The following is a 26,974-nucleotide window of genomic DNA, read 5'->3' as shown; positions in this document are numbered from 1 at the left end:
AGGTCCTTCCACGTCCAGCTCATCCACCAAGCGGGCTGAGGCGGCGTCCTCGCAGGGTGACGCGGGTGGGAGCGAGGCGAGCCTGAAGGGAGGAGCGGGAGGCGGCCTGAGGAATCAGCGCGGCGCGCCCGCACGCCCCTCAACCCTCTCGCGGCCGCGCGCCTCCCGCCTCAGCAACGCGGCCCCGCGGGAGGGCGGGCGCGCGCGGCCGGAAGCGCCTTTCCCGGAAGGCAGGGGGGCGGTGCCGGCCTCGGGGCGGCTCGACCATGGCGGCGGCGCGCCGGGTGCTCGCAGCTTGAGCGGAGCCGCGCAGCAGGAGGATGGCCTCGCTCGGGTCAGCCGCGGCCGGGGAGCCGGCGACCGGAGCTGAGGCGGAGCCCGGCCCTCCGGCCCCGCCGCCGCCTCCGCCGCCGCCACCGGCTCCCTCGCCGTCCGCTCTCGGGCCGCTGCTGCCCCTGCAGCGCGAGCCGCTGTACAACTGGCAGGCCACCAAGGCGTCGCTCAAGGAGCGCTTCGCCTTCCTCTTCAACTCGGAGCTGCTGAGCGATGTGCGTTTCGTGCTGGGCAAGGGCCGAGGCGCGGCGGCCGCCGGGGGCCCGCAGCGCATCCCCGCCCACCGCTTCGTGCTGGCGGCCGGCAGCGCGGTCTTCGACGCCATGTTCAACGGCGGCATGGCCACGACGTCGGCCGAGATCGAGCTGCCGGACGTGGAGCCCGCCGCCTTCCTGGCGCTGCTGAGGTGAGCGGCGGGCGCGCGGAGCCGGCGGCCTGGAGGGTGGCGGCACCCAGCCCGGCCTGCGTCGACTCCCGAGTGACCTTGGGCTGGGCGAGTCGGCCTCCCTCGGGTCCTCCCCGGCAGGCAGGCGATGCTTGGGAAGGTCGGTCAGTGTCGCCATTCCCGGCGGTGGCGGGCGCTTTGCCGTTGAAGGGTGCTGTCACATTCCAGTAGCGGAATTGTCTGTCGCCCGGGCTTCATAATCGAGTGGGCAGACTAGAAGACGAGATAGGCTGTCCCGATTACCCACTTGCAGGATTCGTTTTTGTTTAAGGACCCGGGTGGATGAAGGGTCTTAGAGGACTGGGGTTGTCAGGGTCTCCACGGTTTGCTGTCAGGACTCTGGAAGATAATAGCCATAGCAGGTATCAGGCTGGCCTGCTTCAAGTTTCTGCAGTCAAGGTGACGGTTTTTGTATTCTAAAACACGCTAGTAGTGTTCGAGTTTGCTCTCCGATGATCTGAGGATAGGAGATTGATTGATAGCTGATTAGTTTGCTACTTAGTGGAAGGTAGTGGCATTGTGGCGTTGTTAATCACAGCAGTCCTAACTGTTAGGGAGGCATATCTTGTTGTTTTACCCCAGTTTTACAAATGGGACCGAGGCCCAGAAAAGTGACTTGTCCAAGGTAATCGAGCCAGCTCCCGGAGGACCGAAGATGGTGTTGGCTGCTTGAGTATAGTGTTGTTTTTAAGACAGCAGATTTTGAGTAATTCTGACGTAAACAGGCAAGTCAGTGGAGCACAAGAGTCCACAGAGGCTCATAGCTTCCTCAAGAAGATGCTTATGGAGGGAAATATAAAGTTCACACAAGAAATATATGTTAAGTTCCCATCAATAAATGGATAAAGGACAAGATGTAATAGAAAAGAAAAAAATACAACCAAGGAATGTGTGACCTCATTAGTAAATGAGGAAATGCAAATTAAAACAGTAAAGTGCTTTCTCCTTTTCATGAGCCCCACCTTTTGGGGGCGGAGATATGGGTTTGGCTTTTATTTTCTTGGACCTGGGCTCATTATTTAGACTTGGCCGATTTGGGGCTCGATATGTATTCCAAGCTGGCTTCGAACTCAGCGAACTTATTACCCCCCCTGAGTGCTGACCCACCAAAAAATTTAAAAGATGACTGAAGGAACACTTTCCGAGAAAGATTATCGTAAAAAAAAGCCTTTGAAAAATAGTTGGATGCCTTAGACTTTTTCTACACTTAGAAAACATTAAATTATTGAAAAAGGTGTCTACAGCATTCTTCACGAGAATGTAGAAAGAAGTTGAGCCAAGGAAATAAATAAATCAGTAACAATCATAGGTCCACTTGATGGAATATAATGCAGTCACTGTGAAGTTTATGAAAATCAGATAATATTATGGGCAGGGTTCAAGTTAGCATTTTGAATTTCATGCACCATGGTAACAACTGAAAAAGAGTGGAGCAAATGTTATATACCTGGAGATAGGATAGAAGGAGAGACCAGTATGCCAAGGTGTGTTGAACTGAAAAGCCGATAGTACCCTTTTCTCTCTTTGTCCTCAGATTTTCTAGCATTGAATTTGTATTTATGGGGATAGGTGTGCAGCCTACCTGCTAGTATTTGAGTCATTTGGATTTTGAAGTTGAGCAGGAAGACTGGATATAGCTTGCTTAGCAAATTACGTAGTTTAGAAGCCTTCCTTAAAATGATAGGCCAGAGAGGTGGTGGCGTAGTGGGTACAGGCTCCTGTTGCAAGCCTAGAGGAAGAAGGCCTTAGGTACCTGTGGCCCTGTAGTAAAAGGGGAGAACTTAGTCCTACAAGTTGTCCTCTGACCTCATATGTGAGCTGCTGTGTACCTGCCTCCACACACATGCAGGAAAAAATACAACAAAATGTTTTTTTTTTTTTCCACCTGTACCATCCACTGGGACAATAAATTAGTAGATGTCTCCTTTTGGTATCATTTTTGGAGGTAAAACCTTAAAGCATTTTAATACTTTTTCTAAGTGAAGTTTACACTAGCTAACCTTGAGAACCATAGAGCTAAACTACTAGGCACTTTTTATTGATAGGGCTAGAATAGAATTATGGAGGGGGCTATTTCATACTTTTGTTTTTTATTTGTATTTTCATTGAATGTGCTAATCAGTTTTAATAGGAAGTAAGTTAACTTAGAGCCCTTGAAATATACAGTGCCATTTGATTTCTTGCTCTCTAAGTAAATTATTTTCCTGATAGTCAGGTCCTGGTCATTTTTCTATTCTGAACTGCATGTCTAGACTAATTTTTACTTAGGCATTGATTATCTTTAAAACATTGTGTGACAACAATGGTGGAGCTTGCTAAACTGGAAAAGTGAGGTGGCTGAGGCAGATTTTTACTGTTTTTACAACCTAAATTAACTACCATTACGTCGAGGCTTCTGAACTTAGGTTTTACACTTTAATAATCTGCTTACTTAAAGCCCTCTCACTTACAAATGGTGTTCTAGTTCATTTGACGTACACTGTGTCTCCCTGCGTAGCTTATTTCTCAGTGTAGGAGTCGGCAGTGGACACTGTCCAGGCTGACAGGGTTTGGAAGGAAATAATACCAGAGAAAACTTTTTAAGGGGGTGGGGGCGTGTTTTAGGCCTTAATCTCTTCTGCCAGAGAAACTACAAGAGTAAACTATCGAGGTTTGAGTAGATAAAAAGAAAGCGATGGGTGATAGTGATTAAAGAGATAGGCCGGGCAGGGATTTGGGGGACTGAGGAAGAAGGCTTGAGAGAAAACAGGGTTTTCAGTGGAGTGATGAGACCCTATTCGCATTTACAATCCTCACCTGCCTGTTGCTGGAGGAACTGGAACCTCCAAGTAACATATACATTAAGAGGTTTTGTTGTGCTCTATTTAGATAGGAGATGCCAAGGAGCTGCAGGAAGTTAGAACAGCGTTAACGTGGGAAAGTAGTGGACTGTGAAAGGTACAGGGTGCCTGAGACCTGCAAGGGCCTGCATAGAGCTGGAGGAAGGGAAAGGGAGCGATAAGCAAACTAGGCGGCTGTCAGAGAGATGAGAAAGGAAGGCAGCCGGGCATCCTGAGAGGCAAGTCAAAGAGAGAATTTGGGAAATGAGAGTGGAAAACTTTGACAGCTATAGAACATGGTTAGCTGTTAAATGGTACTGAGGGTTGGGTAAAGTGAATTCCTGATGGTATGATAACAGGTGTAAGCTGTTGATATCCCTGGATATCACTAATCACACTAATGCATGCACTCTCACTCAGGATTCCTTGAGGGCAGGGAGGGGCTTCTGTTCTGGCCTTGATTTCAGGTTGTCCTTTGGGTGCCCCTCTTTGGGGCTGATGTCTCAGTTTCCGACCACACTGGAGAATTCCACGTTCGTTTCCTTGGCCAAGCTCCAGCTCCTGCTGTCTTTGGACTTGGCTCTCACTCCAGCTCTACAGTCCCTCTCCTAGTCACTTGGGAACTTGTCTGTTGGGGGAAGTTTAATGCTTTACAGCTGTTAAAGGCCATTGTGGTACCACCTTGCCCCTTTATCTATTCAATGTCCCACCTAACTACTAGTGACATTTTCCTTATTTTAATGCCTGCCTTCCAAGGCCTCTTGTAACTGTATAGCCTCTATCTAAAAGACAGTAATTACTATACTTAAGGTAGTAATTTTGGGCTTTACTTTTTGATTAAATCACTGTTCCTTTACCCTTCAGGCAAATTTGTACCCTAGCTCATTTAATCTCTCAGCGTGTTTTGGTTACATGTTACCCTAGAACAAACCATTCCAACATCTGGTGGTTTTAAACAGTCATTTCATTGTCTTTAGAGCTGTGTGGGTTGATGGGATCACCCAGTTGTTTGGCATATCTCTAAGGTTCCAAGACTGGATTTCAGATAACACCCAGGGCTGTGGTCGGTCATAGGGAGGTTTGGCTCAGATTCTGCATGGTTTTCAGTGGTTTGAGGTCTTTTCAGCGAGCTTGATTTCTTGAACAAACATAGGAGCTTCCAGGTGTTGTTATATTTTTGGTTGTGAGCCTAGCCTTTAACAGCTGAGCCATCTCTCCAGCCCTCCAGGTGTTCTTAAAGTGTAGGCTAAACTGATATGTTTTTGATGCTGCATTTTGCTGATTAATGGTGAATGGGAATCGTGTAAGCCAGCAAAGATCTATATAGCAGCATTAATATTAGAAGGCATGACTTAGTGTGGGCTTCCTAAGTGACTGTGTGTCTTAGTGTCGGTCGAAACTTCTGTTCTTACGGCATTACTTTTTAAGCATTCATATAAACTTACTATGGAACAAATCTTACTCTTTCTGTAGCTCTGTTATCTATTACAGTGCCTAATGATATACACAGTCCCTCAAAAATGTTTTTGAATAAAATGGATCATTGGTTAAAAAAAAGTTCTTTAGATATGATCCCCAGCCCCCTGTTTCGCACCCCCCCCCCCATACAACCTTTTTTTCTAATTCGAGGTCAAATTTTTCACTCTATCCTTTCAAAAATAGTTTAATTTCAGGGCTGGAGGAATCTGAGGCCTGAATTTGGTTCCCAGAGCCTGTATCAAAATGGCAGATGTGGCAGGCATGTACTTGGAGTTCCAGTGCTGGGAAGGCTAGTTGAGGAGGAACCCTGGCCTCCCTGGCCTGTCTGATGTAATTAGTGAGTTCCAAGCTACTGAGACTCTGCCTTCAGCGGACATGGATGTTATTGCAGAGGTTGACCTCTACACCCACCCACCACATACATGCACCCACACAAGAACACATATGCATAACATTCTTTTAATTAGCCAGATGTGGAGGCACACGTCCCAGTATTTGGGAGGTGGAGGCTGGAGGATCAGAAAGAAAGTCAAAGCGTGAAACAGCTACAGAAGACCCTATCTTAAAAATTTCTTAAATTGTATTAAATATAGCCTTAGCTCTTATCTTGCTGGAGACCATCTTTGTTTTGGGATGGAGATAAGGAAACAGATATACTTTGACATACAATCATTTCTCTGTGCTTTATGTCCCTGTCCTTAAAGGTTATGTCTGGGAACTTCAGTTGTCTGTTGAGAATACAAAGAGCTGTGCCTATGCTCTGTGCCTGCTGTGCAAGCCTGGCAATCTGAGCTGAGCACACACAGGTGAAAGGGCAAAGCCAGTTTCACAGTGGAGTTTACCTACATACATACTGTGATATCATGTACGCAGACTGATAGTTAAAATTCAAGTGCAAAGAATTGTGGTAATGTCATGTTTACGTTTTAGTTGTATTTTTCTTAGTTTTTCTTAAGATTAAGAGATTTAGAGATTAAGAGACTAGAGATAATTGGGGGTTCAGTGATTAAGAGTACTTACTGCTCTTATCGGCAACAAGATTTGGTTCCCAGCACCCACAGAACAGATCACAGCTACCTATAACTCCAATGCCAGGGAGTCTAGGACTCTTGCGGCCTTTGCAAGCTTTTGCTTGCAAGTGGTACAAAAACTCACTCAGCCTCGTATACGTAATATTTTATAAGTAAATAGATCTTTGAATAAAAAGAAATCCTACTGATTAAATTATTTCAGAGAACATATGTAAATGAAATATGAACAAGATGATTCCTAGATTTTTAGTAAGTTTTCTTATTAGAAATAAGAATACCAGCCAGGTGGTAGTGGTAGTGCTTGCCTTTAATCCTAGCACTTAGATAGCAGAGATACGCAAATTTCTGAGTTCAAGGCCAGCCTGATGTACACATCGAGGCACGAGACTGCTACGACAACACAGAGAAACCTTGTCTCAAAAGCAAACAACAACAACAAAAAAAGAAAAGAAAAGAAGAAAGAAAAAAAGAAATAGAAAAAAATTAAAATACACCCACACCACCACATTGATGTCACTTAGAAACTTTTGCCTAGTGTGTTAACATACACACTTATTAAAACTTAAATATGCCCATACTTTGTTTGTCTATATATACATGCAGCTAGAGACAAGAGCTCCGGGGTACTGGTTAGTTCATATTGTTGTTCCACCTATAGGGTTGCAGTTCCCTTTAGCTCCTTGGGTAATATAGGGGGAGAGGAAATCTCTTTTTTATTGTTTATAGTCCAGTATTTACTTTTAACTTGCATTCTCAAAAATAATTTAAAGTATCTTACAAGAAATCTAGAGCTGGGCGTGGTGGTGCATGCCTTTAATCCCAGCACTCAGGAGGCAGAGGCAGCGGATTTCTGAGTTCGAGGCCAGCCTGGTCTACAGAGTGAGTTCCAGGACAGCCAGGGCTACACAGAGAGACCCTGTCTCAAAAAACCAAAACCAACCAACCAAACAAAACAAATAGTATATTGTGATCAAGCCACAGCTTTCCTTTGTAATTGTCTTAGCAACAAATATAAAAAACAAACAAACAAAACCCCCGAAACTTGCTTGATCAGTTACAATTCATGATGTCTCTAGACTTAAAAACAAACAACCTACCTAGGGAATCTGTACTCTAATACTGAGAGTAATAATGAAACTGAATGTCCCAGTTGCCTTGCCTTTATAGAGAAGGAGTTATTAGAGTAATGAACAATGTCTGTAAGCAATGGCTGTAGACACAGGTGATTCTTTACTATAATAATGATGTTCCTTGATATAAGCCAAAGGTTATTACTAACGTGAAATTTTTATTAAATTCAGTTTGAATGTGAAGGATCACGTGCAGAATAATCTAAAACACAATTCTTTTTTGTACCTAGAAATGCCTCCACAGATGTTTCATGCCAGCCTAAATTATAGCTCCCAAACATAGATTCATATAGAGCCATGTACTTCAGCTTTGTGCCTTATCTTCCACCTCTCTCTCTCTCTCTTTTTTTTTTTTTTTTTTTTTGAGACAGGGTTTCTCTGTATAGCCCTGGCTGTCCTGGAACTCACTCTGTGGACCAGGCTGGCCTCGAACTCAGAAATCCGCCTGCCTCCCAAGTGCTGGGATTAAAGGCGTGCGCCACCATGCCCGGCTTCCACCTCTCTTTTTTTTTTTTTTTTTTTAATTTTTTTTTTTTAAATTTTTTATTAGGTATTTTCCTCGTTTACATTTCCAATGCTAGCCCAAAAGTCCCCCATACCCCCCCACACACTCCCCTACCCACCCGCTCCCCCTTTTTGGCCCTGGCGTTCCCCTGTACTGGGGCATATAAAGTTTGCAAGTCCAATGGGCCTCTCTTTCCAGTGATGGCCAACTAGGCCATCTTTTGATATATACGCAGCTAGAGACAAGAGCTCCGGGGTACTGGTTAGTTCATATTGTTGTTCCATCTATAGGGTTGCAGTTCCCTTTAGCTCCTTGGGTACTTTCTCTAGCTCCTCCATTGGGGGCCCTGTGATCCATCCAATAGCTGACTGTGAGCATCCACTTCTGTGTTTGCTAGGCCCCAGCATAGTCTCACAAGAGAAAGCTATATCTGGGTCCTTTCAGCAAAATCTTGCTAGTGTATTCAATGGTGTCAGCGTTTGGAAGCTGATTATGGGATGGATCTCTGGATATGGCAATCACTAGATGGTCCATCCTTTCATCACAGCTCAAATTTTGTCTCTGTAACTCCTTCCATGGGTGTTTTGTTCCCATTTCTAAGAAGGGGCAAAGTGTCCACACTTTGGTCTTCGTTCTTCTTGAGTTTCATGCGTTTAGCAAATTGTATCTTATATCTTGGGTATCCTAAGTTTCTGGGCTAATATCCACTTATTAGTGAGTACATATTGTGTGAATTCCTTTGTGATTGGGTTACCTCACTCAGGATGATGCCCTCCAGGTCCATCCATTTGCCTAGGAATTTCATAAATTCATTCTTTTAACAGCTGAGTAGTACTCCATTGTGTGTACCCCATTTTCTGTATCCATTCCTCTGTTGAGGGGCATCTGGGTTCTTTCCAGCTTCTGGCTATTATAAATAAGGTTGCTATGAACATAGTGGAGCATGTCTCCTTCTTACCGGTTGGGACATCTTCTGGATATATGCCCAGGAGAGGTATTGCAGGATCCTCCGGTAGTACTATGTCCAATTTTCTGAGGAACCACCAGACTGATTTCCAGAGTGGTTGTACAAGCTTGCAATCCCATCAACAATGGAGGAGTGTTCCTCTTTCTCCACATCCTCAACAGCATCTGCTGTCACCTGAATTTTTGATCTTAGCCATTCTGACTGGTATGAGGTGGAATCTCAGGGTTGTTTTGATTTGCATTTCCCTGATGATTAAGGATGTTGAACATTTTTTCAGGTGCTACTCTGCCATTCGGTATTCCTCAGGTGAGAATTCTTTGTTCAGCTCTGAGCCCCATTTTTTAATGGGGTTATTTGATTTTCTGGAGTCCACCTTCTTGAGTTCTTTATATATATTGGATATTAGTCCCCTATCCGATTTGGGATGGGTAAAGATCCTTTCCCAATCTGTTGGTGGTCTTTTTGTCTTATTGACAGTGTCTTTTGCCTTGCAGAAGCTTTGCAGTTTCATGAGGTCCCATTTGTCAATTCTCCATCTTACAGCACAAGCCATTGCTGTTCTATTCAGGAATTTTTCCCCTGTACCCATATCTTCGAGGCTTTTCCCTACTTTCTCCTCTCTAAGTTTCAGTGTCTCTGGTTTTATGTGGAGTTCCTTAATCCACTTAGATTTGACCTCAGTACAAGGAGATAGGAATGGATCAATTCGCATTCTTCTACATGATAACCACCAGTTGTGCCAGTACCATTTGTTGAAAATGCTGTCTTTTTTCCACTGGATGGTTTTAGCTCCCTTGTCAAAGATCAAGTGACCATAGGTGTGTGGGTTCATCTCTGGGTCTTCAATTCTGTTCTATTGGTCTACTTGTCTGTCACTATACCAGTACCATGCAGTTTTTATCACAATTGCTCTGTATTCTACCTCTCTCTTAATTAAAGTGACTTAATAAATACGAAAGACAGTATGCCTGTTAGAAGAAAAGGAGAGGATTCGGAATGGACAACATATAGAAAATAGACAGTGTACTTAGAAATTGTGTGGATAAAATGAGAGTGGCTGAAGCAGCTGGTGGGTCTGGTAGAAACCCCCCTACTCCAAGTTGGAAGTAAAGAAGCGGGTGGGGGAAGCCTAATGCTTAAGACACAAATTTATATAAAGCCTCCGTGAGGTTGTAAAGACTGCCCCTCAGCCAAGTGCTGGTGACAGCTGAAGGTTCCCCTGTAAATGTAAGGAAACTGCCTGGCAACACAGAATTGTTGGTGTGATTTTGGAACCTCTGAATAAAGCTCTCACAGTGACAGGAGGGGCTCTTGATCTCAAGGCCAGGCACTGGTGAGCAGCTTCCACATACCCAGAACTCACACCCTAGCCTTTGCATTTTCAAGATGTTTTAAAACCTGGATACAGACCAGCTACTAATTACTGAACTTGGAGATAGTGACCACTTGACACACAGAAAATCACAATGTGAATGACAAACAGCATATGAATTTCAAGGAAGCATGGACTTGAGGGAAAAGAAGACTTCAGGTTTCTGCTATGCATCTTGGAAAGGAGAAAAGGGTTTGTATCTCTAAAACTAAGACATAGTTGTGAAGGGAAGAAAAAGGAATAATCAAGAACAAGGTGGGAGTTTTTAGAAATTTAAATGTGATTGCTGGGGAGAAAAGTAAGGCTATAAGCAAAGGGAAAGAAATATTCTGCCAGTTGGTGCACTCCTTTAATCCCACCTGGTCTACAAAGTGAGTTCCAGGACAGCCAGGGCTACACAGAGAAAACCTGTCTTGAAAACCAACCAACCAACCAATCAATCAAACAAAGCCACAGAGAAAGAAATATTCCAAAATACAAAAGTAAACTTTTTTTAATTAAAGAAAAGTAGATCATATATTAGTGAGCAGCTAACATATACCCAGGTTAATTTTTGTTGGGCTCTACTAAAAATGCTTTATGTTTTAACTTGTGTTCATTCTCACTGCAACATTACAAATACTGTTATTTTCATCTCTAGAGAGTCACACCATGATACTATGCTTAAAACCACACACTAAATAAATGATAGCACTGGTTCAAACCCACACAATTTCTTTATTTTTTTTCTCTCACTGATTGATAGACATTTGGTTGAGTCCACTGATATGCAACCTGTGGATACAGGTCAAGTGGATTATTAAATTATTTTACCTCTAAAGCACTCTAATCCGTGGTCATTGTGCTAATTCTGGAATGGCTACAAAAGGTTTTAAACAAGATTCTGAAACCAAGAAATAAATGAATCTTTTAACATTTGGAGATGTGACCTTAGTCAGCTGTAGATTTACTCAAGTGAATGTCCTTTGATGAGGGAGACATTAGTGATCCACTGTTCTTGTAAGCAGCTGTGGAGTGCTACAAGGAGCCCAAGGCTTGATTTAGGGACATGTGTTTGTATGCCTGTCTCCTGAGCACTGCCACCCTAGTGGGAATGGGAATACTGTGTACTCTGGGGAGTAGGAATCAGAGTCTGTGCAGGTGCTGCTTACCCGATGCAAAGTTCAGGGGGTTGTTTTTCTTTTTCTTTTGTTTGTTTGCTCATTAAAGTTTAATTCTGATGGCTTGCTTGTCTAAAACAATGCCGATTGTCTATTTGAATTTTCCAATTGCTTTTTAGATTTTTGTATTCAGACGAAGTTCAAATTGGTCCAGAAACCGTTATGACCACTCTTTATACTGCTAAGAAATATGCAGTCCCTGCCTTGGAAGCACATTGCGTAGAATTTCTCACCAAACATCTTAGGGCAGATAATGCCTTTATGTTGCTTACTCAGGTAAGTAAATGTAGGTAAAATAGTAGCTTAAAAATTGAACCTAAAAAAAAAATTGAACCTAAGCTGGGCAGGGGTGGCACACACTTTTAGACCCAGCACTTGGAAGGCAGAGGCAGGCAAATTTCTATGAGATTGAGGCTAGCCATATCTACATAATGAGTTCCAGGACAGCCGGGACTACACAGAGAAACCCTGTCTTAAAAAAACAAAACAAAAATTAGTTTGATAGATTTTCACTTTATAAAAATGCACTAAATTGCTGGGCAGTGGTGGTGCACGCCTTTAATTCCAGCACTTGGGAGGCAGAGACACCGAATCTCTGAGGTCCAGGACAGCCAGGGCTACACAGAGAAACCCTGTCTCGAAAAACCAACCAACCAACCAAATAAATAAATAAATAATGTACTAAATTTCTTTAAGGATGAATGAATTCTGGTTATTGACTGGAATCCCATACTAGAAGTAAAAATGTTACAAAAATAGGACCAAGTCAAAGTTACAGAGCTGAAATCAGCCAGCAAACTAATAAATGTTATATTAATTTTGTATTTACCAAATGATTAAAGTTATGTGAGACTGTCCTCGTTGGTAGGAAATTTAAAAGTCCATAACATATGCAGCTTACTTTGCTGGCTCACCTCACCCCCCATAAATAGATTTGCTCTCCCTGCAAAAGAGAGGTTTGTATGGCGGGAACGAATGAACAGATACAATAAGTAATTTTTAGATATGTAATCTGGAGATAGATATGATGTCTGTGTGTGTTCAAATTACATAAAGTAATTAATAGTTTTTTATTATTTAAAGCTAAAATTAGATTGGCAAAGCAAATTAATATAAACAAGTCCAATGTGTAAATCCAAGGAGAACATTTGTTCAGTTGCATGTGAATTGCTGAATCTGGGTTGGAGAAATGACTCAGTGAAGTGCTTGTAATAAAATCAAGAGGATATATATATTCAAATCTCTTAAAATTCACGTGAAAGTGTCACATCAGCATTGATGGACAGGGACAGGTAATAGCCAGTCAGCCTCCCTCAGCTGTTGAGGTTCAGGTCTCTAAAGACCCTATTTCAAAAAAAATATAGTGAACAGTGATAGAGGAAAGCACTGGGCATCCTCCTCTGGCCTCTGTGTGCACATAATTGGGCATATACCCATACACACATGCTCACATGTACTGTACATATGTGCACACACATACACAAACTTAATTACTGAATCCTTTAAAATTAATTTTACTGTGGCTAAAGAGATGGCTCGGCAGTTAAAGCGCATTTGCTGTTCTCATAGAGGAACAGCGTAGTCAGTTTCTAGCACCTAGATAGTGTCTTTGATCTTCTGCAACTCCAGTTCAAGGGATCCAATGCTCTCTTTGTTTTTTACGGGTGCCAGGCACACAGACAATACACATATATACAGTACACATACATAATGCATGTAAAGCACTCATAAAAATAAATCTTTTTTAAAAGATTTAGTCATTTATTTATTTATTATATGTAAATACAGGTGAGATCTCATTACGGTGGTTGGGAGCCACCATGATGGTTGCTGAGATTTGAACTCAGGACCTACAGAAGAGCAGTCAGTGCTCTTAACTGCTGAGCCATCTCTCCAGCCCTAAATAAATCTTTAAGAAGAGAATTTTACTCAAAATTAAGTGAAGACCCATCAGTCATGTCAGGTTATGGGTGTCATTCCTGATGTAGTTAATTAGTTGGGTGCCTGGACCTCTAAAATTCTTACACAGCTCCCATCACTACAGGAAATGTTTTAAAAAAAAAAAAACTTAGGATCTCTTTATTCTTGACAGTTGGTGTACTAGTTAGCAGTGATGGTAAGATTGAAGTTTTAAGTACTAGACAGCAGCATATCTAACTAGATCTTAGACAAGTATGTATACACCACCGAACTGTTTGATGTCCTTTACCTAATCTGAGAGTTTAAGGATCAGACTAAGTAATACATAAAAATTAGGCTGTAATGTATACGCATATGAAAGTAAAAATAACAAGACCGTTGATATTGTGACACATTAGTATTCTTTAGCCTTCCATTTCTCATTCTCAGTATTTTGCATAAATAGCAATTGTAGCTGTATACAGTATCAACTTTGTACACAGTCTGAGGAAGTGCCTGAAAGTAAGATGACTATTTGTCTGTTTGTGTAGGCGCGGTTGTTCGATGAGCCCCAGCTGGCTAGTCTTTGTCTGGACACCATAGACAAGAGCACAGTGGATGCAATCAGTGCGGAGGGGTTTACTGATATTGACATAGGTGAGTTCCTACTGGTCAGAATGTTTTCATTTGGAGACAGCACTATCTTGTTGGAAAACTGTGTCAATTGGTGTTTCCTCCCGACATTTGAAGGTCTCCGTCCTTAAGGAGGTGTACTTTCTTTCATCTTAGTGACAGTACTCTTGAGAATCTTCACTACCTGGGTGTGTCCCAAAAAGTACCAAATAACTAAGATTGTTCACCATCTTCATGGGATTGTCCTAGAGCAAATAAAAAGAGTAAAATGGGGCTGGAGAGATGGCTCAGTGGTTAAGAGCGCTAACTGCTCTTCCGAAGGTCGTGAGTTCAAATCCCAGCAACCACATGATGGCTCACAACCATCCGTAATGAGATCTGATGCCTTCTTCTGGTGAGAAGAAAAAGTCTGAAGACAGCTACAGTGTACTTATATATAATAAATAAATAAATCTTTAAAAAAAGAAGAAGAAGAGTAAAATGTGATCGTATTGTTAAATAACTGCAGAGGTGCCAAGGAACAAAATACGTGAACATTAGGATTTAGCATGTTAGTAGATAAGCTAGCATATAACGGTAACTTTAGCCATTCTAAGAAGGTATCATATCTGTGGAAAATAATTACTTGATAACTACAAAAAATTAGAGACATTACCTTAAATTGGTGTTGTGTTAGGAAAATTATGACTAGAGAGGTTCTGATAAGAGCCTTATGGAATGGCTAGCACTTGGACTGGGGATACCGCTTAGTCATAGATTGCTTGCCTGACATGCAGGAGACCCTGTTTCCAATCCCAGCACCACAAGAAGCAAGATCCCTCAGTAGTTAAAACAACAGCATTAGGCATCAGAGACAGCGGAATCACAGGAAGTATGTGGCAGAGAAGAGCTGGCTGATGCCTCCAGACGATAGAGGACCAGGAAGTCGACAGGCTTAGGATTTGTTTTGCAGGAGGAGAAAGCGAGTTTCCATAGCTTTATTTTTTTATGGTGAATTGGAGTTAGGTGTCATCAGTCCCTCTCTTTTGGGATTGAAACTCTTATACCGGTTGCCTGCTTCATTTTTAAAAAAAGGTATTCCATACAAAACAGTCAAAAGAGAAATGTTAATTTCTTTCCCTGTGTTAGACTTCCTCAGTTCCTTTCTAGCTGTTTTTAGTCTTCACCAAGAAGTCTGATGCTCAGAAATCTTTGTATTCCTCTCATTTACAACGGGAAATGTTTTAAAATATATTTATTTTTAGACCTGATTGCTCAAGCTTAAACCCCAGAACTTAGTCTTTGATTATTCTTTTTTATTACCCCACATGCAGTCTCACCAGTAGGTACCCATTACCTCACTTATGAACAAATCCTACAAATGACCATTTCTTATCTGCTGCTACCATATAAGCCAGCATTCTTTCTCAGTGGGATGCCTTAGAATGATGTTCATAACTGAAAATATCAGATTGTATTACTTATGTTTCCACTGCAGGAATAATACAATTCAAACTTTTCATAAATCCTAGAAGACCAGACCCTGTGTAAGGCAGAGACTAGGCTTGGCTATAGTAACAAACTCCAAAGTGCTGTCTGGCTCAAACACAAAACAAGGTTATTTTGTGTTCATGTAATGGTCCTCAGCAGGTAGCCTGATTACTGCCTGTATCTTGCTAGCAGATGGGAGGGAAAATATCCATGTTACAAAACACTTGGGTCTAAAAGAAATAGCCCCCTTGTTTCATTGTCCAGAATTCAGTCACATGATCCAACTGACTTGACGGCAAGGTAGGATGTACAGACTAGTTACTGCCTAAGACGAGAGGGACGATAACTGTAATTAACAGCGCAAACGTAGCACAGCTGGCTGGTCTCTTGCCTCTCATCCATCCTTGTTCATTTACACTCGACAGGAGTCACTACCTTTCAAGCCTTTGTGTTTGTTGCTCATTCGGACTGGACTCCTTTTCCTTTGGATCTTTATATGGCTGCCTGTTTTTAATTACTCAGCTCACAGGTTAACTGAGACTTGAGATAGATGATCTCAGACCTACTTAATTAAATAACTAAATAAAATTCCTGTTCCTTTACTCTGCTTTATTTTCCTCATATTTATTGCTATTTGCGAGTCTTAACTAGGTGTTTATCTTTCCTTAAGTGTTGGTTGTCTGCTTTCCTCTCCTAGACTGTATGCTCCATGAAGGCAGGGCCTTTGTCTTGGTTACCACTGTATTTGTAGCACAGAGGACAGTAGAACATAGTACACGTTGAGTTAATACCCTGACCAGCTGTGATAAAATGCTGTTTCTTTGAATGTGTTTAGTTTTCAGTCAGGAAGCCAGGATGGTCCTTTTAAAATACAAGTTAGCTCAGCTTAGACCACTGCAGTGAGTTGTGTAAGCACTGACCCCTTACCCTTTCCAGACATGGCGTGTGCTGCTTCTGTAGCTAATCTGACAGTTGATTGTCAGCTCGCCTGTCTGTGCTCAGTGCCTGGGAAGAGTGTACACCTTGTGTTTTACTGAAGGGCAAGGGCTAGTGCAGTGTTGAGCTGTTAATGAAGCATTGTTTAATCTTAATTGTTTCTTGTTAAGCTGTCAAATGCTCCATTGTTTCTCATCTAATCGTGAAATCACACTACCTGCTTCTGAGTGCTTTACATGTGGCAACTGGTTTATAAATAGCTTTTATATTTTTTATCCCTGGGATGAAATCTAAGAGCCTGGGAATCTTAAAGTGTGGGTGCTTAGCTGAGTAGATTTGCTGATTTGTTTAACATCCGGTGTTGTATTATGTTATGACCCATAACTTGTGTTTTTATCATCTTAGGCTCAGCTATAATTTTTTTTAACACATCTGCCAATAGAATCCTGTCATAGGACCTATTTGTTTCTTCACCTATTTCCACACTGTAGGCCAATTTGCCTGACATGCACTTACTGACCCTGGGAATTCAAGAGAACGTGTAGTGACTAAGAGGACAGGGATGTTTTTTCCTTCTCTAGGGTGTGAGCACATGTTCTAGAGGAAAAGAGATGTTTTACCTTTTACTTCAGGAGAAAGAATCATTTTAACACGGATATGACAAAATGAATTTGGGCCAGCAAGATAGCTCAGCAGGTAAAGGTGCTTGAGGTTAAGCCTGATGTCTGGAGGTGGAGCCCCAGGACCCACATAGTAGAAGCAGAGAACCAACTCCCGGAAGTTTTCCTCTGGCTCCCACCTGTGCACTATGATGTGTGCATGCACTCAAAATTAAAAAAAAAAAAATTCGCACTGTGACAAGAGAATGATGTGGTGTGTATCATACTCCATAATTTAAGTTTATTTTAAACTCAAAGTTATTACTGAATTAGACAAGAGGTCTGTTTTCCATTGAAGAGATTAAATATTGTTTGGGGTTTTTGTTGTTGTTGTTGGTTTTGTTTGTTTGTTTGTTTTGGTTTTTCGAGACAGGGTTTCTCTGTATAGCCCTGGCTGTCCTGGAACTCACTTTGTAGACCAGGCTGGCCTCGAACTCAGAAATCCTCCTGCTTCTGCTTCCTGAGTGCTAGGATTAAAGGTGTGTGCCACCACGCCCGGCTGTTTGTTCATTTTTTGAGACAGGGTCTCTGTAGTCCAGGCTAGCCTTGAACTTGTGGTGATTCTCCTGCTTCAGCCTTTGGAGGCTGGGTTTATAGGAGTTAGCCACTATGCTATGCTCACTGTGTATTTTTTAAATTTATCTAATTTTATTTTATATGCATTGGTGTTTTGCTTGCATATATGTCTGCATGAGGGTGTCAGATCCTCTGGAACTAGAGTTACATGTTAGTTACCACGTGGTTGCTGGAAATTGAACCCAGATCCTCCGGAAGAGCAGCCAGTGCTCATAACCTCTGAGCCATCTCTCCAGCCCCTTGTTGTGTATATTTAATCCAAAAAAATAATAAAGTATGTTAATCTTCACCTAATTGAATTGTGAAAAGCTACATAGAGCCTTAGTTTGAACTAATTTGCTCAACAAAAATGAAAATTTAAAAAGTTTGATTTGTTAAAAAACAAATCCTGGGGATGCTGGGATGAGGAAAGGTGGGCTGTTGGCCGGTGCTAGCCCAGGACTCAGGTGCTCCCACCGTTTGTCCTGTGAGTCCCATGTTACCACTTGTACAGGTTATAATAACATACACACAAGAAATAATAAGTAGATATAACTTTTTAAAGAAATTTTTACTTAACCAATTTTTAACATATTATTGAACCCCTACTTTGTTCTAAGGACTAATATCAATGTTACCCTCCATTGATAAGCAAATATTTGATTTATAATGTGAATGTATAGATTGCAGAATGTGTTTTTTTAATCATTTTTTATTTATTTCTGAATGATTTATTACTCACGTGTAATGCTTTAGTTGATTTCTGCTATGTATAAATATAGAGTGCTTTTAATTAAATTTAAAAGGTAGTGCAGCAAGCCTTGGAAACTTGAGACTTCTGTAGATGCTCCAATCTAAATCAGAACTTCTGACTCCTCCCTTGCTATTTTACAACAGTCATCCCACACTTGTTAATTAAGCCAGAAAGTAAATTCTGTGATGGCAAGGACTTCACTTTTGTTCAGTGATCTATCTCTGCATAGAGTACCTACAACAGTGTATGCTTCAGAATAAATATTTGCTGAATGGATTGTATCTGTAATCATCATTAGTTTTTGTGAGTAACTTTGATGCCTATATGTTGCTTTTAAAAAATATTATGTATGTATGTATTTATTATTTATATGAGTACACTGTAGCTGCCTTCAGACACCCCATAAGGGGCATCAGATCTCATTACAGATGGTTGTGAGCCACCATATGGTTGCTGGGATTTGAACTCAGGACCTTCGGAACAGCAGTCAGTGCTTTTAACCTCTGAGCCATCTCTCCATCCCCTATATGTTGCTTAATATTAATCTTCTGGCTATCTAAACATGCTTAATAAATGACATGACTATAGCAGGAGTTCTAAGTGATGAGTTATGCTTACCATATATAGTTTTTTTAGAATACCTTTTATTTTTGACAGTGTCATATATGTGTGTGTATATATATTTAATTCCTTTAGTGTCTTTAGTATTTTAAAGATAAAGTCAATAATTTTTATGAGTTGGCTAATACAAAGTACTGGATGTTATTATAGTAGTGCCTCCTTATTCCCATCCCACTAAAACCCATCTCCTCACTCCTCTTGCTGCTCTCTGTTCTTCCCCCCCAACAAGCCCTCTTCTGCTTCCATGGCACATCCATTCCATTACCTTCTCTTTCCTCCTTCCCACTAAGGTCTGTTGTTGCCATTCCATGGTCCCATTTCCAGTTATATACATGCATGCCCAGAAAATTTAGGCTCACGTAATAGAGTATGCTATATTGGACATTCTGAGTCCAGTTTGTTTCATTTAAGGTGATTTCCAGTCCCATCTATTTTCCTGCAAATACGACTTTTCTACGGGTAACTAGAATTGTAGTGTGTGTATATATCACACCTTCTTTATTCTGTTCAGTTGGTCTGCGTGTCTGGTCTGTGCCATGCTGCCTCTGATGTGGTCCTCCAGCATGACTACTCAGCATCACTGTGGCTAATATGAGGACTTTGGTGCTTCCATCAGCGTTTTAGAGTTGTGCTAGTTCTGTGAGGAATGTTTTGATGGAGATTGTACTGAATATGTAGATTATTTCCAGTCATGTTTTTATACTATCAATTCTGCCTATCTTCGATCATAGAAATAACATTTTCTTGTGTCTTTTTTTCCTTTAGGTTTTTTTTTTTAAGTTTTCATTTATTCTTTTTTAAACAGTTTTGTGAGTGAGATATCTTTTCTCATTTCTATCTTGACATGTTCATTATTCATGTACAGAGAAGCTACTAATGGGCCCGTGAGATGACTTTAGTAAAGTCAGCAAGACTGGAACCCGTATGTGGAAGGATGGAGCAGACATCCTCAAGTCACCATCTTTCCCACTCATGTACTGTGGTACATGTGGCACACATACAGTTTAAAAGAAAAGCTACTGGTTTTTGGTTTTGTTTTTGTTTTTGTTTTTTTAAAATGTGGTAATCTAACCATCTAATTTGTGGAAAGTTTTTCATCCTGAGAATTTTCTGATGGAGTCTTGAGGACCTTTTAAGTACAGGATTATGTCCTTCTCTGAGAACAGGAATAATTTAAACTTCTTTTTGTACTTAGATTCCTCTTTGTTTTTCTATAGACTTTGAGCCCTATATTGAATAAGAGTGGGGATAGTCGGCACCCTTGTTTCATCCAGAGTGTATAGGAAATAGCTCCTAGTTTTTTCCAACTTGGTATAATGCTAGCTATCGGCTTGTCATAGGTCACCTTTATTATGTTGAAGAACATTTCTTCTGTTTTCTTCAGGACTTTTATCACAAAGGGCTTTTGAACTTTGCCAGATACATTTTCTGTGTGTGTTGGGATAACGACGTGACTTGTGTTGTAAGTCTGCTTTTATGTTGTGTCATGCCGCTGGCTTGCTTGCATCCTGTTGAATATATCCTAGAGTTCTTGGAAGCTTTGCTTATACTCACTTTTTTCTTTCTGTATATCAGGATTTATTATTGCTTCCACTTGATATTTTCTTGTCTTCTAAAGATGGTTTCCATAATGGTTTTTATTTAGTTAACTAATTTCCAGCATTTCTACTTAGTTTCTTTGCAGAATTCCTTTTTTCTTTTCTTCCTTCCTTTTTTTTTTAAATTCCTGTTTATTTCTTATATATTTCCCCCTCCCTTCCCTCCTTTCAGTCTCTGCCCCCACCTCCCCTTTTCTCAGTTTGACCTTCCCATCATCTCCCCTCAGAAGAGCAGGCTTCCCAGGGACATCAACAAAATATGACATAACAAGTTATGCTAAGGCCAGGCACATATTCTCACATCAAGGCTGGACAAGGCCACCCAAGAGGAAAACAGCCCACAGGCATCCAGAAGAGTCAGAGATTACCACCCGTACTGGCTAGTTTTGTGTCAACTTTTTTTTTTATGATTATGATTATGATAGGCTTCAGTCTCAGCACTTCATGCAGGCATGACAAAGTAGGTTGGAGGTTTTATGGTTGGGTTGCTGTGCCAACCCCTTCACTGGAGGCCTTGCCTGGTGATAGAGCATGGCTGCTGGTTCAGGCTCCAAGTCACCTTACTAGGAGTCATTCCATTGCATGAGGTTTCTACCTGACTCCTGATATGACCCCAGTTCCAGACATGTCTTTCATTATCGTCTCCCTACATTCCCAACTCCACCTGATTCCCTCCTGTTTCCATTCTTACCTGTCTCCAGTTCACCCAAGAAGTCTGTTCTGGTTCTCCTTCCCGGAAAGATCCGTGTGTGTGTGTGTGTGTGTGTGTGTGTGCGTGTGTGTGTGTGTGTGTCTTCCCCACACTATCTCCTGATGCCCTCCTACTTAGCCTCTCTGGGTCTATAGATTGTAGCGAGATTTTCCTTTACAGCTAATACCCACATAATAAGTGAGTACATAGCATGTTTGTCTTTTTTGGTCTGGATTACCTCACTGGGGATGATCTTCATTTTCTATTTGCATCTATTTTCCTGTAAATTTTATTCATGATGTCATTTTTTTTAAACAGCTGAGTAATACTCCATTGAATAAATGCTTTTTAATCCATTCTTAGATTCAGGGACATACAAGGTGTTTCCAGTCTCTGTCCATTACGAACAAAGCTGCAGTGAACATAGCTGACATAGCTGAACATAGCTCTATGATAGGATGGGGCATTCTTTGGGTATATGCCCAGAAGTGGGTCTTGAGGGAAATTGATTCCTGATTTTCTTATAAAATGCTATATTGATTTCCACGGTGGTTGTACAAGTTTGCCCTCCTACCAGCAATGAAGGAATGTTCCCTTTGCTCCATATCCTTGCTAGCATGAGTCATCGTCACTTGTTTTTGATCTTAGCCATTCTGTAAGAGAAAATCACAAATTTTTGATTTGCATTTCCCTAATGGCTAAGGATGTTGAACATTTCTTTGTTTCTCAGCTATTTGAGATTTCTCTGTTGAGAATTCTGTTTTGATCTGTACCCCATTTTTTAATTGGCTTATTTAGTTCGTTGATGTCTAGTTTCTTGAGTTGTTTTGTATATTTTGGATATTAGCCCACTGTTAGATGTAGAGTTGTTTTGTCCTATTGACAGTGCTTTGCCTTACAGAAGCTTTCCAGTTTCATGAGGTTCCATGTATTAATTGTTGATCTTAGAGCCTGTGCTGTTGGTGTTCTGTTCAGGAAGTTGTCTCCTGTGCCAGTGCACTCAAGGCTACTCCCCATTTTCTCTTCTGTCAGGTTCAGTGTTCCTGGTTTTATGTTGAGGTCTGTAATACACTTGGACTTGAGTTTTGTGCAGGGTGATAGATGTAGATCTGTTTGCATTCCTTTATATGGTGACATCCAGCTATACAAGCACCATTTATTGAAAATGCTTTTTTCCCCATTGTATATTTCTGGCTTCTGTATAAAAAAGATCAGGTGTCCATAGGTGTGTGGATTTATGTCTGGGTCTTTGATCTGATTCCATTGATCATCCTGTCTGTTTTCATACCAGTCCCATGCAAGTTTTTATTATGATAGCTTTGTAGTACAGCTTAAAATCAGGGATTGTAATACCTCTGGATGTATTTTTATTATATAGGATTGTCTTAGCCTGTTTTGTTGTTGTTTTGTCTTTCCATATGAATTTGAGAATTGTTCTTTCAAGGTCTGTAAAGTATTGTGTTGGAAATGTGATGGGGATTGAATTGAATCTGTATGCCACTTTTGGTAGGATGGCCATTTTTATTATGTTGATTCTACCAATTCATGAGCATAGGACATCTTTCCATCTTCTGGAATCTAATTCAATTTCCTTCTTCAAAGTCTTTAAGTTTTTATTATACAGGTCTTTCACTTGCTTGATTAGTTACCCCAAGATATTTTATATTATTTGTGGCTATTGTAAAGGGTGTATTTCCCTGATTTCTTTATCAGTCAGTCTGCAATTTGTATATAAGAGAACTACTGGTTTTTATTTTTATTTTTTTAGTTAATTTTCTATCCAGTCACTTTGCTGAAGGTGTGTCTCAGCTATAGGAGTTCTCTGCTAGAATTTTTGGAGTCATTTGTATATTCTATCATATACCTTAAATATGAATAGCAATACTTTGACTTCTTTCCCAATTTGAATCCCCTGGATCTTTATTTAGTTGTCTTAGTGCTCTAGCAATAACTTCCAAGTTCTCTATTGAATAGATACGGGGAGGGTGACAACCTTGTAGAGACTCCATTTCTACCTCACCAGTTAGTTACAGCGTGTTTCTGGAGTGTGGGGAATTAGTTCGTTCCATGCTTAGAGTTTCATGTGATTGAGGCCCAGGGGGTATGGAGGCCTAGCCACCTCTGTCCTGTAATCTCTTCCTACCTGCACAAGGGGACTGCAGCAAATTCAGCAGCACACTTGCTGCTTTCTCTGTTTCTCTCACGCAGGCATGGTGGGGCTGATTCCTTCTAGGCTATTCACTTCAGAGCTCTGGTGGAGTCTCTGCGTGAGGCTCCTCTGCTACACTTCCGCCTCTGTCTCCATAGCCTGTGTTGTCCAGGCCTTATCTCCACTGACTGTGTGTCTAGCTCCTGATCAAGTCTACTCACTGGCCCGCTACTGTTGTAGTGCTGTGTCTGTAAGAAAGGCACTCCCCCAGCAGATGCTGCTCATTCAGTGCGTGCCAGTCTGCAGCTGTTCCTGCCTACTGTCTTGTAGAGGTCTCTATTAGTCTTTATTCTTTTTCTTCAGCACTCTCTTACAAAGAGTTTATTGTTTTTATCCTAGTTACTTTCTGTTACTGGGTTGCAGAGGATGCTGCTAATCCACCATTTTACCTGCTTTGTATTAATAGTCTTAAGTATCTAATTGTGTTTAAGCTGAGATTTAAAAACGTAAAATAGTACTTTGTTAAAGAACAGGATATTCTTTATTACTGTATTTTTTTTCTGTAGATACACTCTGTGCAGTTCTAGAAAGAGACACACTGAGTATCCGAGAAAGTCGACTTTTTGGAGCTATTGTACGTTGGGCAGAAGCAGAGTGTCAGAGACAACAACTGGCTGTGACATTTGGAAACAAACAGAAAGTTCTAGGAAAAGCACTTTCCTTAATCCGCTTCCCACTGATGACAATTGAGGAGTTTGCAGCAGGTAAGGCTGTAACTTCACTAATTTGAAACTATTTCCAGAGCAGAAAATAAGAGTAAGTGCTAGTTAAAATAAAAATATTTGTGTGTAATTTCATTTAATTCTCAAAAGAGCTGTTCAAGATAACATCCACATTTTATAGATTAAGTGCCTTGCCCAAGGTTATAGGAGCGAATCGTTTTGGTCTTTATGGTTGCACTTCTGATTAGAATGGGACAGACCTGACTTTCAGTTGCTGCTGTATAACTAGCACGTATATAGTAGTTCATGAGCAGGGGTCCTGAGAGCTTCCTCCTTACTCTCTGACAGAACTTTGGGTACCATGAATGTACATGATGCAGACAAAAATAATCATACATAGAGAATAAAATAATCAAAATTAGAAAGTACATTCATATATGTGCCATTTGGTGTACAATGTAATGTTTCTATTGGGCATATGTAAGTAGAACTACTACGTTGAGAATTAATATTTTAGCATCAGTTTATCCTGTCAGTTTCCCAGAGTGGTTAAGTCCACATGGAAGATGAAAGTTAGACAATTACGTTCACTCTGAGTCTTCCTGTAACAGTCTTCCCTAACACTTCTGCTCATGATGGCTGTAGTTTGCTCTCTGTCACTGCCATTAAAGCACCTTGGGGAGGAAAGGGCTCGTTTTCTCTTTCTTACAGCCTGGAGTGCTTCCCCAGCATTTACATGGTAGTGGGCTTAACTCACAGCAACAAAAAATCAGTTCTAGTTTTGTAGTAGAGGTCTTTTTTTTTTCCCCTCATCAGAACTGTGATTATAGGTGTATGTTTTTATTTTCAAATATTTGAGATTTTATTTTTATTTTCTTTTAATTCTGGTGTAGTCAGGACATTGCTTCTGTATCATCTCAGTCCTTTGAAATTTGTTGAAACTTGTTCTATGTGTCAGCATGTCCAATTTTAATAAATATTGATATATAATAAAATGAATGTAATTTGAATTGTTAAATACAGAAAAAGCTTGCTTAACAACTTGATTAATCACATATCTACAAAATACATTCTAAAAATATTGCTCAACAATTTATCATATCTGCTGTTTTCTACTGTTTCCTTTTGTCAGTTACTAGGAGAGAGAGGTTCGAGTGTTTGGTTTTGGTTGAAAGTATGTCCCTACTTGGTTCCATAAATCTTTTTCTTTAAGATTCTATTAGGTACATTACATTTTGTATTACTTTTATTGATTTATTCCTTTACCTTTATATCCCATTTTAAATCTAGTAAGGCTTATTTTACATCTTTGACACTAGTGTAGTTTTACAACCTTTTTTAAAAAGGTTTTTTGTATTCTGTATTTTCTAAGGATTTATTTTTGTTATTTATAGTTGTGATTGAGACAAGGTATGTGCATAAGAGTGCAGGTGCCCAAGAAAGCCAGAGGTCTTGGGTCCCCTTGGAGCTGGTGACACGGGCAGTTGTGAGCTGCCAATGCGGGGACTGGGAATCAAACTGGGTCTCTACAGGAGCACTCAGCTGCTGTTACTTATTAAGCCATCCTTCCAGAGCTGTAGTCTTTATTTCCCCATTTTAAGTAGGTTTTCACTATCTTTGCATGCCAATTATGTTTTTGTAAGCTGCATTTTGTTTTGTTTGTTTTGTTTTTGTTTTTCGAGACAGGGTTTCTCTGTGTAGCCTTGACTGTCCTGGAACTCACTTTGTAAACCAGGCTGGCCTCGAACTCAGAAATCTGCTTGCTTCTGCCTCCCAAGTGCTGGGATTAAAGGCATGTGCTACCACGCCTGGCTTGTTTGTTTGTTTGTTTGTTTATCCTTTTTTTTTTGAGGAACCAAATGATTTCTGGTATTTTGTTCTCTATTTGCTTGTTAAACATTCTTTTACTATTTTGTTAGTGAAAAGTAAAAGAAGGCTCGAAATTTTAATGAGAAATTAAGTTTTTTTTTTTAATTAGGTATTTTCCTCGTTTACATTTCCAATGCTTTCCCAAAAGTCCCCCATACCCACCCCCACAATCCCCTCCCCACCCACTCCCACTTTTTGGCCCTGGCGTTCCCCTGTACTGGGGCATATAAAGTTTGCAAGTCCAATGGGCCTCTCTTTCCAGTGATGGCCAACTAGGCCATCTTTTGATACATATGCAGCTAGAGTCAAGAGCTCTGGGGTACTGGTTAGTTCATAATGTTGTTCCACCTATAGGGTTGCAGATCCCTTTAGCTCCTTGGGTACTTTCTCTAGCTCCTCCATTGGGGGCTGTGTGACCCATCCAATAGCTGACTGTGATCATCCACTTCTGTGTTTGCTAGGCCCCGGAAGTTATTTTTTTTTTACTATTCTTTTGGTGGGTTACTTGATAATATACAAATCCTTCCTTATGAGATTTTAAAATTAAATCTTAAAAATTAAAAATTTTAAATTAAACTTTCTCATGCAGTACAAAAGATTTTACTAATACTTTATTCTCTTCAGTGTTTGGTGCCCTTTCATGTATTTTAACTCCTTATATTTTAAAGTCTATAAGATGTTATTATCTTAAAAATTAACAGTCATGGATTGAAGAGATGGCTCAGCAGTTAAGAGCACTAGCTGCTCTTCCAGAGGACCTGAGTTCAATTCCCAGCAACTACATGCTGGCTCACAACCATCTGTAATGGGATCTGATGCCCTCTTCTGGTGTGCATGAAGACAGTGTACTCATAAATAACATAAAATATATAAGCCTTTTAAAAAATCAGTAGTCATTTAGATTACCTGTAAATTCATACTACTTATGACTGCTGTGTTCTGTCTGGAATCATTTCTGTCAAGCTAAACAAAGAGTATTTTTTTATAGTAATTATTAGGCCATTAGAATCTCTTATTCCTTCTCTGCTCTTCATCTGTAAGCATCGTCTCCTGTTTGCACTTTTCAAGGTTGTATTCCTGGGTCTGCAGCTTCAGTTTGGCAGTCATTCATCTGCTATTTAGATGTCATCTGTTCCTCTGGCTCCCACTATTCCCATTGGCAAGCTTGTTTTTAGGA

General features: G+C 40.8%; 1 protein-coding gene across 2 annotated transcripts in view; it reads left to right on the top strand.

The window, feature by feature from the left end:
* Positions 1–213: 213 nt before the first annotated feature.
* Positions 214–26,974, top strand: part of Btbd1 (BTB (POZ) domain containing 1) — a 37,425-nt gene continuing 10,664 nt past the window's right edge. Inside the window, exons 1-4 of one of the 2 annotated variants that reach the window (XM_006541322.4) lie at positions 214–739; positions 11,361–11,517; positions 13,692–13,797; positions 23,773–23,970. In XM_006541322.4, the coding sequence (XP_006541385.1) occupies positions 321–739; positions 11,361–11,517; positions 13,692–13,797; positions 23,773–23,970 (880 nt within the window). In that variant the 5' untranslated portion in view covers positions 214–320. The remainder of the gene's footprint in view (positions 740–11,360; positions 11,518–13,691; positions 13,798–23,772; positions 23,971–26,974) is intronic. The other variant, NM_146193.2, reaches the window with a different exon arrangement.

Source organism: Mus musculus, chromosome 7 (genome assembly GCF_000001635.26).
Source record: "Mus musculus strain C57BL/6J chromosome 7, GRCm38.p6 C57BL/6J".
Classification (NCBI taxonomy): Eukaryota; Metazoa; Chordata; class Mammalia; order Rodentia; family Muridae; genus Mus; species Mus musculus.
This window is presented reverse-complemented; position numbering and strand designations above follow the sequence as displayed.